The 18,059-nt window shown below is 40.5% G+C and overlaps 1 protein-coding gene across 13 annotated transcripts in view; it reads left to right on the forward strand.

Annotated features, from left to right (window-relative positions):
• GRIP1 (glutamate receptor interacting protein 1) overlaps nt 1–18,059 on the forward strand; it is a 583,767-nt gene that overhangs the window by 191,553 nt on the left and 374,155 nt on the right. For 12 of the 13 annotated variants that reach the window (XM_030548789.1, XM_030548792.1, XM_030548791.1 and 9 more), the window contains exon 1: nt 3,962–4,464. The exons of the other annotated variant lie outside the window; for it this stretch is intronic. In XM_030548789.1, coding sequence (XP_030404649.1) covers nt 4,332–4,464 — 133 coding nt within the window. In that variant the 5' untranslated portion in view covers nt 3,962–4,331. Of the gene's footprint in view, nt 1–3,961; nt 4,465–18,059 lie in introns of those variants that run through there. 13 annotated transcript variants of the gene reach the window in all.

The following is an 18,059-nucleotide window of genomic DNA, read 5'->3' on the forward strand; positions in this document are numbered from 1 at the left end:
CCAAACCCATCATCCCCAACTGCACCCTAAAGCCCTCATGCCCAACTGGAGCCTGTACCCCCAGCTGGAGCCCACACCCCAACTGCCTGTCCCAGTCTAGAGCCCCATCCTGCACCCAAAATCCCTCATTTCTAGCCCCAACCCAGAGCCTGCACCTTCAGTTAGAGCCCTCACCCCCTCTCGCACCCCAACTCCCTGCCCCAAGCTAGCGAAAGTGAGTGAGGGTGGGGGAGAATGACACACTGAGGGAGGAGGAATGTAGTGAGTGAGGGTGGGGCATTGGGGAAGGTAGACAGGGCAGGGCCTCAGGATGGGGCGGTGCTAGGGTGTTTGGTTTTGTGCAATTAGAAAGTTGACAATCCTAGTTCTGGTCTGTGGGGAGCTTGCTTCTGATGGGTTTGGAGAGGTGGGGGGTTGTTTGAAGGCCAGAAGAGGGGGTTCAGGAAAGATTTTTTTAGGATTGGATCCCCATGGAGTACAGGCTGTAGTTTGATGATGTGCGTCTCTGTGTGGGATGGTAGATGATAGCTAAGGGTGTGCATTTGGAGGGGTTTATTTTTGTATTGAAGCTGGTTCTCTTTGGGGACCCCATTCCATGTTGTGATCTACTTCTCTGGTGCAGTGTCCTTGTTTTAGTGAAGGTGGTTTTGAGTGTGTTAAGGTACATAGCCTGGACTTTTTCCTCGGAGCATATTTTGTGGTTTCTGAGTGCTGGGCTGTAGATAAGATTCCTTAGTGTATTGGGATGGTAGGTGTGATGATGCCAACTTCTTCATGGGCCACTTTGAAGAAGGATTTCTGTACAAACGCACCATGAAACCAATGATACACCTGAGATGCATCAAAGATATTTTTATCCTCTGGACAGACAACTTAGACTCCCTCAGATTTCTACCACAATTTCAGCAACCATCGCCCATTCATTAAACTCTCTCTGGAACACTCCCACACTAGCATCTACTTTCTGGACAGCATGATTAGTTTCAGTAATGGAATCCTACAGACAATCCTATACAAGAAACCCATGGATCCCCACACCTACCTTCATAGATCTAGTAGCTGCCCCAAAACACACCAAAAAATCTGTTATCTACAGCCAGCCACTTCGTCTCGCTTATTACACTAGTCGTGATTGTTTTGTTGTTACCTTGTCTCCTCCTGTTTGTTTTCTCAATGTATTAACTCTAGTTATGGGGTTGACTGCAAGCTCTTTAGGTGTAGACTGGCCATGCATGTACAGTACCTAGGACAATGGGACCCTCATCCCAGAGTGAGGCTCATTGTTACAACAGAACTAACAATAATAATAATGGAGAGGCCTATTTCCTCAGTGAAGGCCACATCCATGCCAAATTTCAATTCTCAACCCCTCCCCACAAGGGGTACGCAGAGACATGCCAGCAGCAGTCAGCCACTTCCGGGAGCGGCATGGGGTCAAGGCAGGCAAGCAGCCTGCCTGAGCACCCTACTGTGCTGTAGGACTTTGGCTGCCCCCTCGCCATCTCCGGGCTGCTAAAAGAGCCCAGCAGGCCCAACAGAAATATTAGACAGGCCGGATCCAGCCCATGGGCTGTATTTTGCCCACCCTTGGTCTAAAAGGTGAACATTTCAGAAAATTGTTAATATCTTATTGAAAAGGGGATTGGGAGAGTGTGTTATGGACTGGGAGTACGTAAACAATAATAATAATAATAAGACCTAACTCTTCAGGGGTATCTGCTTGTCCTGCATAATACTCTAAATGTTTGTAGAAAAGATGTTACAATTTTCATATTGTGACAAAGTTCCTCCTCTACCTTGGTGAGTCCTGCGCTTATTGGCAGATTTGCTCAGCTCAGTGATCTTCCCGTCTTGTGGAACCCACAGTCTGGGTCAGCTCCTCCTGTGTCTGATCAGGAGTTGGGAGGTTTGGGGGGGGAACCCGGGCCCGCCCTCTACTCCAGGTTCCAGCCCAGGGCCCTGTGGATCACGGCTGTCTATAGTGTCTCCTGTAACAGCTGCATGACAGCTACAACTCGCTGGGCTACTTCCCCATGGCCTCCTCCAAACACCTTCTTTATCCTTACCACAGGACCTTCCTCCTGGTATCTGATAATGCTTGTCCTCCTCAATCCTCCAGCAGTTCACTCTCAGCTCCTTGCCCTCTTGCTCCCAGCTCCTCACACACACTCCTCCTCCCTGCCTGACTGGAGTGAGCTCCTTTTTAAACCCAGGTCCCCTGATTAGCCTGCCTTCATTGGCTGCAGGTGTTCTAATTAAAGTAGCTGTCTCCACTGCCTTCTAGAAAGATCTTAATTGGCCCCAGGTGCCTTGATTAACCTGGAGCAACTGCCATTTGGTTACCAGGGTCCTAGGGATTTGTTTAGCCTGGGGCTAACATACCTGTTTCTCAGTACTTTACTGTAGCCATCTGGCCTTGTTCTATCACAATATGTTTTGTACTGTTTGGAAGCAGAGTAGCAAAAAAGAGAGAGAAACTAAAACGCTGGAGGATGCAGTGGTCTATTCATAAAAATGCCTATAGAAAGTTTTATTACTATTTAAAAAATATGACATTATGTTGTTTTCCATCATTTTATCATGCAATCTCAGTGTTCAGGAATGTAACAAAAATAATTTCCATATAAGAGCTATGATACTTGGCTATATCTATACTACAAGCTAAGGGTGTGATGATTCCCCTGCTTGTGTACAAATACTCCCAGGCGCTTGACAAGAACTAGCACAAATATAAATAGTGTAGCAGCAGTAGCATGCATGGGCAGTGGCAGCGAAGACATGGCTTAGCTGTGCCAAGTAGGTGCCCTCTGATTTCAGGAGTGTTTGTAAAGGGCATGCACCTTTACTGCAACTACACTACTGATACTCACACTAGTTCTCATTGAACTATCATGAATATATGTACGCAAGCGGGAGAATCACACCCCTAGCTCGTAGTGTAGACATAACCTAAAATGAATTGAATAGTGACTTGTTCATCAAATAACTATAGTGACCAGGCTTTCAAAGCAAATAATTGGGACTCCTCTCATAGGGTAAGGAGGAACAGGCTATGTCATGGTGGTAGGTAAGTAGGTACAATATAATTTGACTGATGCGATTAATCGCATTCCAAACATGTGGCAACAGACTGGAGGTTTCCTACTTGTACAAAGACCTCGCTCAGTTTACTGGAGTGATGAGGTTACAGAACAAACTAGTAAATGTTCAACTGATTGGATTTGAATGGTCATGGCTTTTGTTCTCTCCTAAATGAGGGGAATTTTGTCAAAAATGCTTGTGAAATTCCTGTCTTGTCTTAAAGAATGCTCGTGGAGTGCAGAAACAAGTGGTCAGAAAAATGTGGGCACCTTTTCAGGCTTGTTGCTGACAGAACAGAGTTCTTCATGTCTGGTTGGTTTGCTCTCAGTTATTTTTCAAGTTTTACAACTCAGCTAGGATTTTAGATGAGTACAGTAAAGGGTAGGCAGTACGGTATGGTCATGATGTAGCTTTCTTTGTTTGCATTACTGTATAGCTGTGCTGGATCTTTAAGGAGCCTGTCTGTGAAGTTCATTTTAATATTTAGATTAAACAGTGATTGGAATACATTAATGCCCAGTGGGTAAATGTGTCATTTTTAAGCGGCTGCTGAGCTTTCTCCCTGCTGCTCCAATTAACACATTCAGTGCACACACTTGTCAGTGAGTAGGCTGTGTATATGGATTAAACCACTTTGTTGTTTATTCATCCACCATGAGTGGTATCGGAAATGGATCAGCATGGTTAACATTTTTAAAACAAATGAAATCAAATGAGGTCTTGAGCATGTGCCATAGTAAACATCAGGGTAGTGATTAATAGGCTACAAAAAACCTGTTTTGCCTTCAGATATGGTTGAGTCCATTGACTAACATGTATCCCCGCCCCCCCCCCCCCCCCCCAGCTCCTCTTCAAATGATGGAGACATAGGATAGTGAAATTCTAGTGCTAGGATTCCTCTTGCTGTCAGGCAGATCTTCTGAACTTTGCTCTGTTATGTCTAAAAGCTGATTGTGATCAAACACTTCTCTTTATTTCCTCCTTTACCTTGGTTGCAACATTTCAGCATAAAAACAATGGATTTGATAAAGGTCCTTTTAAAGGTAAAACAAAATGCTTTGTCATAACTGAAACTGTTGGGGCTTTTTTAATTTTATTATTTTTTTTTAATGGTATCAGAGTGGCTCGTCAAAGGGTGCAGCTCTCCATCTATACTTGCTGTTCATTCATGCTCAAACAGCTTTTTGTGAAGCTTAGCTGCTAAGACCAGCAAAAGGTAAACTGGGCTGATAACTGCGCTGGTGAAAGAGATGGAACGTTTCTTGGGCTTTGTGAAGCAGATAAGAAGATCGAGAAGAAGAAAAGGCAAAAAGTACCGACCCGAGGAGGATTACCATGAGGGCTATGAGGATGTCTATTATTATGCTTCAGAGCATTTTCGAAGTAAGCACCGTGTAACCTAATGTTTTCTTGTTGTGATAAATATTCAATGTTGTTTTTAATTACAAAATGCTAACACTGGATAGATATGTGAGCCTCATGCAGTTATTACAAACATTAGACTACTATTATTTATTTGTCTAAATTTGCTGGTAGGAAATTAGAAAGAAAAGCTATAGTATTGTAGCTTTCAAATCAAGCAGGGTCTATAGAAGTGGTTAATATTTCAGGTGAAGTTAATTGATTCTTACTGCTGCAAGCCTTTTGTTAGAGGACTTTGTGTTGTAAACTGATATGATAGCCTTTTTAGAACATATATAACTGCATTCATATTTCTACTATACTGCTTTTTAAAAAATAATTGCTCCTGCATAAGTTCAAGTTGATGATTAATATTTGTTGATTGAAAGTCAGTCCTTTGTGTCTGAACTGTGCACTGATCTTTACAGTAGAAAGTAACTCAAGTGGGATTCTTTGCTGCTGCATGTTCAGAATTGCTTCAGGAATTAAGTAATCAGGGTTCCCCTGCACCCACCCTTAATTTGCTATCAGACATCTGCAGTAGTAGCTATAAATCAAAATAGAATGCCAGTTTTTAAGACCCCTGCAAAAACTGTATTATAAACTGCAATGCACTTGAATAATTCTCTGTACCTGTCAGTGTTCTGAGTTCCTGATCTCTCTCTGACTTTCTCCCAATGGATTGGAAATGTCCGGAAATGCCTGAGGGGACAATGGGAGAGAAGCTACTCACAGACGTCCGAGTTGATTATGCCATTCTCTAACGGAAGGTGTTGACAGTATAATCAGTCATGCACAAAAAAATAATTTTTAAATAGGGTTGCTATTCTTTTGACCTGGGATTTGGGAGCTTTGCTGCAAAGAGTTAGTATTCTGCATTTTCCTGGTAAAATGAAGCTTAAATGTACTCTTATGTGTATGTACCATTCAAGTAGCTGTCAGTTTCCTTTTCCATCACTTACTGTTGTTTCCATCTGAGTAAAGTATATTATGAAAAAATTACTTCTTAGAGTTAAATGCTGAAAAATTGGATTGTAATTTAGAAAAAAACATGTTTCTTCTTTCATGGAAATGCACGTAGTAAAAATGACTTAGACTTAGTTCTGATCAACTGCATCAAACTTTTATGCTGGTCAAACAAGATGATTCACTTTTGGATAGGTCTAGTATTTGTTGAATATATGATGTATATATTTTGTTTGGGTGTTTAATGGGGCTGTCCTTAGTAATGTTCTGACTTTTTTTTTATAAGTGCTTATTGTTGCACAAATTACATTAAAGTAATGTGTATGATTTACGTGCAACTAATTTGAGATCTGTTAAGCAAAGCACTTCCTTTTTTTAAAAGATTATCATGTCAAGGTACCATCTTACAATTCTGTACTCTATATCAGGAATATCAAATTTAAAACTACAAAACGTAGAATTTTAAAATGAAATAAGTTAATGAAAACAGGCAACTTTTTAGCTTTCTTCTGCTCTATTAGTGTCAAGCAAATCATATGGCTATATATCAAATTAGTTGTGTTAAACTAGTGTTTCCCTAGAAGATTGTAATAGAATATATTTTAACAAAAACAACCAAGCAAATCAACATCAAATGTATGTACCTATGATTTTATTAGTTAATTTTTTTTTAAAAGAGCATGAGGCAACTGTGTAAATGGACCAAATGCTTAATAGTGATTACTCCTTTCTTTTTGACTCCTCTTAATAGAATAAAATGATAAATATTTTTTCTACACACTTTAACCTTCCAAGGTCATGTGCACAATAAATGTTTTCAAGTGCGTGGGTAGGCAATTTTGAAACTGGCATGTTCTCTTCCACTTTCATCAGTGCTCATAATCCAGAGTTAAATAACCACCTAAAACATAATGCATAGTTCTGCCGTTGGATGCACATGGGGCTTGCAACTTCAAACAGCTACCTAATAAAATGTATTACAAGAGACGCAAACTTTAGAGATTTGACTGTTCATCAATCATCAAATACCAGAGTCTTTTATTGAGATATCTCGTCAACTGTAATTGCTTTTTAATGCTTCTTTTGTCTACTCTTTCAAGTATGTTATGTGTCACTGTTTTGGTGAGTAGGTGTGATGTAGGTAAATTATGTTGCACAAAATGTCAAGGAATGCTGCTGCTGTTGCTAAAACTTTTGCTCTTTAACTTGCATTTCATTTAATTTGTAAAATTAAATGTACAGTCCACGTTTACTATGCACCAGCAATTCACTGTTTACAGTGCAGGTTAAGAGGAATGACAAGCCTTTTAATAATGATTCCTTTTGATAAGAAAATTCTTTGCATTGTTGAAAAGATCTTCCATTGTATTTACTGATACAAGTGTCAACAGCTCAGAGCTAATAGAATCAAGGAAATAGTGTACACATTTCTGGTATGCCCTCTTCCTCCTCTTCTCCCCCCCAAATAATATTATCTATTTGGACTTCTATGGCTAAAAAAAAGTAACCATTTTAATTCTACTTAAATTTAGCTAATGGAACTGACGATTCATTCAAACAATCATTTCACATGTGCAGTAATATCTCTCTTGTTCTACTTGATATTATCCAGTGAATTTTATGTTCACTGTTCAATATGAAATGCAAAAACTGTATTAAAATAACTCTTGGATCAAACAACCACACAAAAAGCAAGAAAATGGAATAGGCCTCTGGGGATTTGGGGTAAAAGTTGACCTTGTTCTGTCCTTAACTTCTCCTTTTGTGCCTGGGTATTGTAGCTCATGCTAGACGGTATATAGCATCGCCACTCTTCTGAAGCCCTCTTCATGGAAAACCAGATGAGCTATACTGCTTTGGCACAATGGGGTGAACGAAGGGTAGTAATAGCGAAGGCTCCTCTGGTAAAAGGATGGTCCCAACTTTGAATTTCCCCCTTTTTATCAAGTTTTTACTACAGCTCTATTTAATTTCATTTCCTTTAGGCTTTATTTGTAAAAGGCTAGCCTTATTTTGAGATGCCGCATGAGCTACATTATTCTTGTTAAAAGAACAAGGAGTACTTGTGGCACATTAGAGACTAACAAATGTATTTAAGCATAAGCTTTCGCGGGCTAAAACCCACTTCATCAGATGCATGCAGTGGAAAATACAGTAGGAACGTAGGTGTGTGTGTGTGTGTGTGTGTACACACACACAGAGAACATGAAAAAATGGGTGTTGCCATACCAACTATAACTAGTGTAATCAGTTAAGGTGGGCTATTGTCAGCAGGAGGGAAAAAACCTTTTGTAGTGAATTGCAGGTGTCATTTAAATGAGACATAACATTGTGACAATAATGGATCATGAAATTACTGCCTCAAGTACTCAGCAAACTTGGTGCTTGTTACATAAGATGCCTGAGCAAATGTTACATTCATCTTGTGCACCATTAAAACTCCACCACCCAACCTGTTCCTTTTAATGAAACTTTGCATAATAAAAAATCCTTATTACATTATCTAGACTGCTTCTGAAGAGTAAGAATGTTACATAGTAGAGGTTCTTGGGACATTTTTGACATTGAATTATATTGCTTTGCCAAAATCGAAACATTTCACAGAGACTTATTGGTTTGATGAAGTTTCTAACGGGAAGATTTCTGAGTTTGAAGGCGCTCTATTCACTTCTGACCAAAGCGATAGACACACTAATCAGGAACTTAACCTTTTCAATCTGAAAATGGGTTCCACACCATTCCATTTTGTAAAAAAAAAAACAAAACAAATTTTCATTCCAATGCAGAATGAAAATAACACAATATGGCCATACTGGGTCAGACCAATGGTCCATCTAGCCCAGTATCCTATCTTCTGACAGTGGCCAATGCCAGGTGCTTCAGAGGGAATGAACAGAACAGGGAATCATCAAGTGATCCATTCTCTGTCTCCCATTCCCAGCTTCTGGCAAACATAAGATCCCATCATTTTGTATGTATAGTTGAGATTATGTTTTCCAGTGTGCATTACTTTGCATTTATCAATAATGAATTTCATCTGCTATTTTGTTGGCCAGTCACCCTGTTTTCTGAGATCGCTTTGTAACTCTTTGCACTATGCTTTGGTCTTAACTATCTTAAATAGTTTCGTATCGATTGCAGATTTTGCCACCTCAGTGTTTACTCCTTAATAAATATCATAACTTTGAAAGTTGTAACTTAATGGAGTTGGCATCCTCTAACCTTCTCTATTACATAGTCAATATGGAGGCACCATTTAGTTTTACAGTTTTGTAAAAAAAAAAAAACCTCCTCAGAATTCTGAATGATCTATGATTTTTGTCTCAGTCAACCAGCAAGTTTCATCAGATTACAGTTTGAAATGGATGATTCTAAATTGTGAAAAATAAAACTTTTATGAAATATTGTATTTGTAGTAACAATGCCCTAGTGGCATTTGCAATGTAAAAGGCTCCCAGTTTGGCTTCTGAACTCGACTGTAACTTTCATTGCAGATGGGTTATGGAATGTTATCTATTGTTTGTATGCTCAGTACTCAGGACAGGATAATACCAGAAGTAAGTATATAACTAGCCTATGCTACAGTTTTGTTAGACTCCAAAAAGCATCCGCTGGTGGCCATGATATTAGGTCTTTCTGGAGACGATAGTTTTAAAGGGGAGACATTTTACATCTTTATCTCAAGTGCAGAGGGAACTACTACAGGATACTTCGACTTCAGCTACGTTACTCACGTAGCTGAAGTTGCGTATCTGAGATCGATTTTCCCCCGTAGTGTAGACCAGCCCTGAGACAGGGCTTAAAAAAAGGGGCTATCCTGGGTGTATGGTTACTTTAATATTAAACTTGTGATAACCCCTTGGAATGTATACTTTAGGAGGTCAGGGAGAGACCCTCTGCAGAAAAACTGCACAGGTTAAGGTAATCTTCTCAGCGAATAATGTGCAAGACTATGGCATGAACTCCTGCCACTGGAAAAATCTTATATGGAAATGTCTTTGTATTCCCTAACCTGACTCACTTGAAAAATAACTTTGTGCTGATAAAACTCATTAGGTCAAATGGTAGACCAGACCTGTTACCGAAATAACTCTAACCCTAAACCTGTACTAAGGAAACTGACATACCTCAGTTACGGGTGTTCTGATTTTTTTTTTTAAATTCTTATTAGTTAAATCACATATTACTTGCTAATGACAAAGGTTAGTCAGCTTTCATCCGCATAGGCAGTTACTTATCACCAATCTGTTTCTAAATGTTCGCAAAAGCACACAAATATAAAATATGTATGTTAGGGCCATCAATTAATTGCAGTTAATTAATGCAAAAAAATTAATCAATTTAATTGCAGTTTTAATCACACTGTTAAATAATAGAATACCAATTGAAAGTTATTAAATATTTTTAGATGTTTTTCTACATTTTCATATATATTGATTTCAATTACAACACAGAATACAACGTATACACTGCTCACTTTATTGTTTTTATTATAAATTTTTGCACTGTAAAAATGATAAAAGAAATAGTATTTTTAAGTTCATCTCATGCAAATACTGTATTGCAATCTCTTTATCGTGAAAGTTCAACTTACAAATGTAGATTTTTTTCTTTGTTACATAACTGTACTCAAAAACAAAACACAAAACTTTAGAGCCTACAAGTCCACTCAGCCCTGCTTCTTGTTCAACCAATTGCTAAGACAAACAAATTTGTTTACATTTACGGGAGATAAGGCTGCCCACTTTTTATTTACAAGGTCACTAGAAAGTGAGAACAGGCATTCAGATGGGACTTTTGTAACTGGCATTGCAAGGTATTTATGTGCCAGATATGCTAAATATTCGTATGCCCCTTCATGATTCGGCTGTAATTCTAAATGACATGCTTCCATGTTGATGACACTAATTAAAAAAAATAATGCATTAATTTGTGATTGAACTTTGGGGAGATTTGTATGTTCCCTGCTCTGTTTTACCTGCATTCTGCCATATATTTCATGTTATAGGAGTCTCAGATGATGACTCAGAACATGTTGTTCATTGTAGGTGGATGAAGCATGAAGGGACATATGAATCTTTAGCGCATCTGGCATGTAAATAACTTGTGACTCTGGCTGCAACAGTGCCATGCGAACTCCTGTTCTCGCTTTCAGGTGACATTATGAACAAGAAGCAGGCAGCATTATCTCCTACAAATGTAAACAAGCTTGTTTGTCTGAGTGATTGACTGAACAAGAAAAGGGACTGAGTAGACTTGTAGGCTCTAAAGTTTTACTTTTTATTTTTAAATGCAGTTATTTTTGTACATAATTCTACATTTGTAAGTTCAACTTTCATCATAAAGAGATTGCACTACAGTACTTGTATTAGTTGAATTGAAAAATACTATTTCTTTTGTTTTTTACAGTGCAAATATTTGTAATATAAATATATAGTGAGCACTGTACACTTTGTTTTGTGTTGTAATTGAAATCATTATATTTGAAAATGTAGAAAACATCAAAAAATATTTATCTAAATGGTATTCTATTAATCACGATTAATTTTTTTAATTGTTTGACAGTTCTTATATATATTGTGCAGAGGAAGGTTGATAGTTTTAGAGCAGTGGCTGTCAGCCATGGTATGCATACTCCTGTGGGTATGTAGAGATTTTCCAGGGGGTACATCAGTTCATCTAAATAATTGCCTAGTTTTACAACAGGCTACATAAAAAGCACAAGTGAACTAAGTACAAACTAAAATTTAATGCAGACAATGACTTGTTTATACTCTTCTATATACTGTACACTGAAATGTAAGTATGATATTTATATTCCAGTTGATTTCTTTTATAATTATATGGTAAAAATAAGAAAGTAAGCAATTTAGCAGTAATAGAGTACTGTGTCCCTTTTGTATTTTTATGTCTTAAGTATATAAGCAAATAGTTTTTAAGTGAGGTGAATCTTGGGAGTAGGCAAGACAAATCAGAAGAATCTTGAAAGTGGTACAGTAGTTTGGAAAGAATGAGACACTGGTTTAGAGTTATTAGTACACATTACTTCTATATCTGGGAATTAAAGCGGTTTTGTTTTGTTTTATATCTTGTTTTCTTATATTATAAAATTAAAGGGAAAATATCCAAATTAGTTTACTTAAAAAATGAAGCTAAACAATGACCTGAAAGAACCCCAAACTACTACAAATCTGTTTTTTGACTTGTATCAAATCACAGATTAAATTTTCAAAAACACTCTGTATTGACCTCACTCTGCTCCTACAGAAGTCAATGAGAGCAGTTAGAACTAACTGCTAAGTTCTGCTGGGAACCCAAATTATGTTGCTTTGCACTGCAAGATAGATTTTATAAAGGAAATGACTAAAACTTTGCAGTTATGGTAGTGCTACTGAATTCTGTTAGAATGATAGTAGCGGTGACCTATGTTGCAGTATATGTATTGTAAGTCAGGGCTTGTCTACATCACAAAGTTGCAGTGCTGGTGAGGGGGTTACAGCGCTGCAACTTAGGAGGTGTACACATCTGCAGGGCATCACCAGCGCTGCAACTCCCTGTTTGCAGCGCTGGCCGTACTCCCGTTTTGTCTCGGGTGTAGAGGATCCAGCGCTGGTGATCCAGCGCTGGTAATCAAGTGTAGACACTTACCAGCGCTTTTCTTGACCTCCGTGGAATAAGCAGGTATCCCAGCATACCTGAGGAAGCCTCTGGTAATCAAGCTGGTCTCCTTCCCCGGTTTGTTCTCGCGTTCCCCGAACCCCGAGCAAGCAGGTCTCCTTCCCTGCGGTTTGCAGGGTGGTTCGGGGAACGCGAGAGCAAACCGCGGTGAAGCTGGTCTCCTTCCCCGGTTTGCTCTCGCGTTCCCCGAACCACCCTGCAAACCGCAGGGAAGGAGACCTGCTTGCACAGGGGTTCGGGGAACGCGAGAGCAAACCGGGGAAGGAGACCAGCTTCGCCGCGGTTTGCTCTTGCGTTCCCCGAACCACCCTGCAAACCGCAGGGAAGGAGACCTGCTTGTTCGGGGAACGCGAGAGCAAACCGGGGAAGGAGACCAGCTTCGCCGTGGTTTGCTCTCGCGTTCCCCGAACCATCCTGCAAACCGCAGGGAAAGGAGACCTGCTTGCACAGAGGTTCGGGGAACGCGAGAGCAAACCGGGGAAGGAGACCAGCTTCGCCGCGGTTTGCTCTCGCGTTCCCCGAACCACCCTGCAAACCGCAGGGAAGGAGACCTGCTTGTTCGGGGAACGCGAGAGCAAACCGGGGAAGGAGACCAGCTTCGCCGCGGTTTGCTCTCGCGTTCCCCGAATCCCTGTGCAAGCAGGTCTCCTTCCCTGCGGTTTGCAGGGTGGTTCGGGGAACGCGAGAGCAAACCGCGGCGAAGCTGGTCTCCTTCCCCGGTTTGCTCTCGCGTTCCCCGAACCCCCCTTGAAGCCGCCCAACAGCGCTGCAGTATGGCCACATCTTACACCACTTGCAACGCTGGTTGCTGTAAGTGTGGCCACTCTGCAGCGCTGGCCCTATACAGCTGTACTAATACAGCTGTAACAACCAGCGCTGCAAAATTTTAGATGTAGACATACCCTCAGATTGCCTTGCAAGTAGAAAGAACAGGAGTACTTGTGGCACTTTAGAGACTAACAAATTTATTTCAGCATAAGCTTTCGTGGGCTCCAGCTCACATGAAAGCTTATGCTGAAATAAATTTATTAGTCTCTAAGGTGCCACAAATACTCCTGTTCTTTTTGCGGATACAGACTAACACGGCTGCTACTCTGAAACCTGCTTTGTAAGTATCTTTCTGGGAGATGCCATGCTGATGGTGCTTTCTGGATAGCTGAAGCTGTCTGCCTCTCTTGCTGGCCAAGTTGCCATCGGCCAATCCCACCTGACTCTGTTGGAAGTTTGGGTTATCAGGGACTTTTTCAAAATCAGGCTGTGGTCAGAAACAGCCTAATTCTTCCCTGCATGGAAGATTCTCCCACCTTCATTTCACGAAGGATGTAAAGAATTCTTGTTTGCATTACATAGATGGGTTTGTCATTGTTTTATTTTGGCTTTGTTTGTGGTTCTAAAAAGTTTGACTTTCTGTCATTTTGTATGATAATTAAGGGGCTGTGCATTGGTAGCTCTGGTTGTGTGGGTATTGATGTTAAGGTATCTGTTTTTCATTATGCAAATAGCAGTATTGCCAACTTTTGTGATTTCATTGCAAGTGTTGAAGTATTTGATTTTTTTTTCCTACTAAATTTCTTGCGCCTGGAGTCAATTGAGTACATGAATGAATCTCAGCTTCCATTTTTAAAAATAATTTTTATCCTTCCTCCATGTAACAATCTATTATGTACTTGAAAACTGTTATCATGTCCCCTCTCAGTCTCTTCTTCTCCAGACTAAACAAATCCAATTTTTTCAATCTTCCCTAATAGGTCATGTTTGCTAGACCTTTAGTCATTTTTGTTGCTCCTCTCTGAACTTTCTCCAATTTGTCCACATCTTTCCTGACATGTAGCACCCAGAACTGGACACAATACTTCAGTTGAGGCCGAATCAGCGCAGAGTAGAACAGAAGAATTACTTGTCGTGTCTCGCTAATAGACAATCTCGGGACAATGTTTGCTTTTTTTTTTTCTTTTTTTTGCAAGTGTTACACTGACTCTCATTTAGCTTGTGATCCACTATGACCCCCCCGATCCCTTTCTGCAGTACTACTTCCTAGGCAGTCATTTCCCATTTTGTATGTGTGCAACTGATTGTTCCTTCCTAAGTGGTGTACTTTGTATTTGTCCTTATTGAATTTCATCCTGTTTACTTCAGACCATTTCTCCAGTTTGTTCAGATCATTTTGAATTTTAATCCAGTCCTCTAAAGCGCTTGCAACCCCTTCCCAATTCACGGACATTTGCTGAGTAATGGTGTCTCTCCCTATACCAATCCTATCTTTTCTCTCCATCAGCTTCTTCTCCCGATCTACATCCTGCCGTCCCGCATCCAAAGTTGTCTTGTTCCAGTCCCCGTCTCCTTGCCCAGCCAGTACTAGGGTCGTCCCTCAGGGCTCCCCATGCAAGTCTATCTTCCTCCCATTTCAGGCCCAATCTCCCTCTCCCACAATCTCCGTTTCCAATCAGTCCCTGTCCCCACTTACCCTGGCTCCTCATCTGATCTGTCTGCTCCCCACCTCACACCCCTGATCCCAATTCCACTCTTCCTCCGTCAAGCTTCTTGTCCCAATCTACTCTTTCTGCCACATCCCCTACCTTAAGTCTGTCTCTTGAGACCTCTGCATCCAATCAAACCACTTCCTCCTCCACATTCCTTGGGCACCAGAAGCATTGAGAGTACAGGGGAGACAGGTTCCCTTGGTCTCATTTTCTTTGCCAGGTGTCACAGTGGCCCATAACACTAATTATAGGGAAAATCCACTGTGCCTCTGCAGCTCCACGATGGAGTGTGCTTTGTACATGGCATCCTGAGATAGTTTAGCCAACAAATTAAGTCTCTACTGAGCATGTGCAAACTGTGTTCTCTCCCTGCCTCCACTCCCCCGAAGTTTATAATTTGGCCAAATTTGCACAGTTTTTTCATGGGGAAAGCAAAAGGCACATCCCTGGTGTCAGGATGACCCTCCCTGACAAATTTCAAGTCCCTGCCCCCAAAGAATGGAGACACTAGAGTGAAATGGCTGTACACATTTTTTTTAACATGGAAAGAAACATTTTCCCCTTAATCTTGTTTGCAGTAATAGATGAACCATTTTTGCTGAAATTTGCCTTCTAGTTTGTCTTCTAGTATCTAAGTCTTTAGTTTATACTATGGTCATATTTTGAAGCTTTTATCTATAACCATGAGGGCTAGAAACTTACTGCTCTCCTTAGCCTCTGAGGACAGTAGTAGAAGCAGTGGGCTTAAATTGCAGCAAGGAAGTTTTAGGTTGGACATTAGGAAAACTTCCAAACTGTCAGAGTGGTTTAGCACTGAAATATATTGCCTAGGGAGGTTGTGGAATCTCCAACATTGGAGATTTTTAAGAGCAGGTTAAACAAACACTTGTCAGGTTTGGTCTAGATAATACTTAATCCTGCCATGAGTGCAGGGGACTGGACTAGATGACCCCTCAAGGTCCCTTCCAGTCCTATGATTCTATAATTCTATGATTCAACCCTCTAGGTCTGGTCCACATACAGGATGGCAACCTAGTACTGCTGTCAGTTACTCCATAGCTCAAGTGGAAGTACATCGCTACCTTGATATAATGCCACCTGGTATAACACGGATTTGGATATAACGTGGTAAAGCAGTGCTTGGGGTGGGGGGGGCTGCACATGCCGGTGGATCAAAGCAAGTTCAATATAACACAGTTTCACCTATAACACAGTAAGATTTTTTATCTCCCAAGGACAGCGTTCTATCAAGGTAGAGGTATAGTCTGCTGTGGCTCTGAATATTACAATCTGGCTTTTGAACCATTTGAGTGTCCATATAATGCCACATGATTACATTTTCTGATTTTTAGTTTCCTTTTTTAGAAACCTCAGAAATTGCACACACAAAATTATCTTAAAAACATTAAGGTTGCAAAATCAAGCACCTAAAAGTTAGGAAATCATTTGAATCCCTGTTGCATATGTATTATGATACATCCTTTAATTACATGATTATATGCTATCTTTTCCTACAGGACCCTTCATTATTCAGTGCACAGGATAGATTGTGCTCTGGGGATTGATTGGGGGTTGAGTAGTAAAGGAGGCTATTGTCTGTAGAAGCCCTACCTCATTTGTTGCAGAAGTTGGAATGTCTGTATGAATGAGGCAGAATATTGCAGGAAGAGAAAGAATGGTCTCATGGTTGAGACACTTGATTACTGCCCTAGAGAGCTAGATTCTATCCCTGCCTCTACCAGTTCCTATTTAGTGCTAGGCTAATCACTTAGGGTATATCTACATTGTGTTTGGGAGATCACATGTAGGCATATCTGATTAGCTTTAATTGCTCCTGTGGAGGGGCACGTGACTGCTTTTGTGGCTTACCTTTTCTTCCCTGTCAGAAATCATTTTTCTGTGGGGAAGCAAAGAAATCTGCCTGGGACATGAATTCTGTGTGAGCTCAGTGACACAACTCTCCTAGAAGTATATTTTGAGTGAGTAGCTTGATCAAAGCTAGTTTGGGTATGCTGACACATGGAGCCATCATATAGCAATGTATGTATACTCTCAAACCAAACTTTTTGCTCGTGGTCATTAATAGTGTATTCTCATTGTGTGAGTGCTGAGCACTCACAACTGCAACTGAGGTCAATGGGAGCTGTGCTTTGAACATATAAAGTGCTGTATAATGCTACATACTCTGAAAAAATCAGGTCCTGTGCATGTCAAATGGGGCATCCAAAATTAATGGAGCCCTTTGACATTAATCTCTCTCTGCATTAGTTTCCCATCAGTAGCATGAGGATGATGATAATAGCCTCTCATCTCAGAGGTGTGTTGTGAAAATTAACGTTTGTAAAGCACTCAGATATTATAATGATGAGAGCCATAGAGAAGTTCATGAAGAAATTAATTATTTTCTCTTTAGAACAGGACTTGAATAGTGTGCAGTAAGCAAGGCATGGGGGCCACCTATTGAAGAAGAATAAAACAAAATATTGAGTGTCCGTTCAGTCCTGGTCAATGACTGAGACAGGGTTCTGAGATTTCAAAAAAGTATGTGATCATGTAATTAAAAACTGTATCATAAATGCATATGTTCAAGGGTGAAGGAACAAATTTAGGATTGCATAGTCAACCTTAGCTCTGGCTTTTCCTAACTTGGCGTACTTAACTTTGCAACCTCAATTTCTTTGTTTAGTTTAGTGTTTTATGTATAGGAAATATTATGGAATTCTTGACTAACAATTTCATATTCTACAATGTGTTATGAAAAGTCTGTACATCCAGGGTAAGAAGGAAGCTATTCTGGACAATTACTGCCAATATATGCAGCATCTCAGCTTTCATTTAAAACTAGAAAAAGTTCTAGCTCTTATGGTTCTGAAAGTAACATTTCAAATGTGATCATGTGACCTGAGTGCAAACTGACAGCTCTAGTGCTTTTGCAGTGCTTGCCCTTGCTTCAGTTTCTAGTGTCAGGGCTGCCATTCAGAATACTGTGGGGAGCAGTGAAACAGACAAGAAACACATCAGTTTCACTCTGCTGCTGCCTAGGAGAACTCTGAGCAGCTGCAAATAAGCACTGCTGAAATTCATTGGGAAGGTAGGTTGTGGAAGATGCATCATCTCTGCTATGCTGTTTGTTGCATCCCAGATGCTGAGGGAGAGAGACCCTGAAATGCAGCAGCCAGGAGGCTGAAGGAGATGTAAAGTAGTGGAAATCTCAATCAACCCTGGTAGCAATCTGAAGGCTGTGGTATGAGAAGTGGGAAACAGAATGTGTGAGACAAAATACGCTCGGTATCTCTCCTAGCTGTCGGTCACTGAGGAATGGGTGTGAGCACAGGCACTTCAGTTTTGTCAGATAGTTTCCAAATGCTGATTAAAAAAAAAAATAGAGCTGCTGAGCAAGTCCAAGGACAAGCACCTGGGTGGAACTGGTTTCTCAATTGGGTGTTGCCCCTA

This window comes from Gopherus evgoodei, chromosome 1 (genome assembly GCF_007399415.2).
Source record: "Gopherus evgoodei ecotype Sinaloan lineage chromosome 1, rGopEvg1_v1.p, whole genome shotgun sequence".
NCBI lineage: Eukaryota > Metazoa > Chordata > Testudines > Testudinidae > Gopherus > Gopherus evgoodei.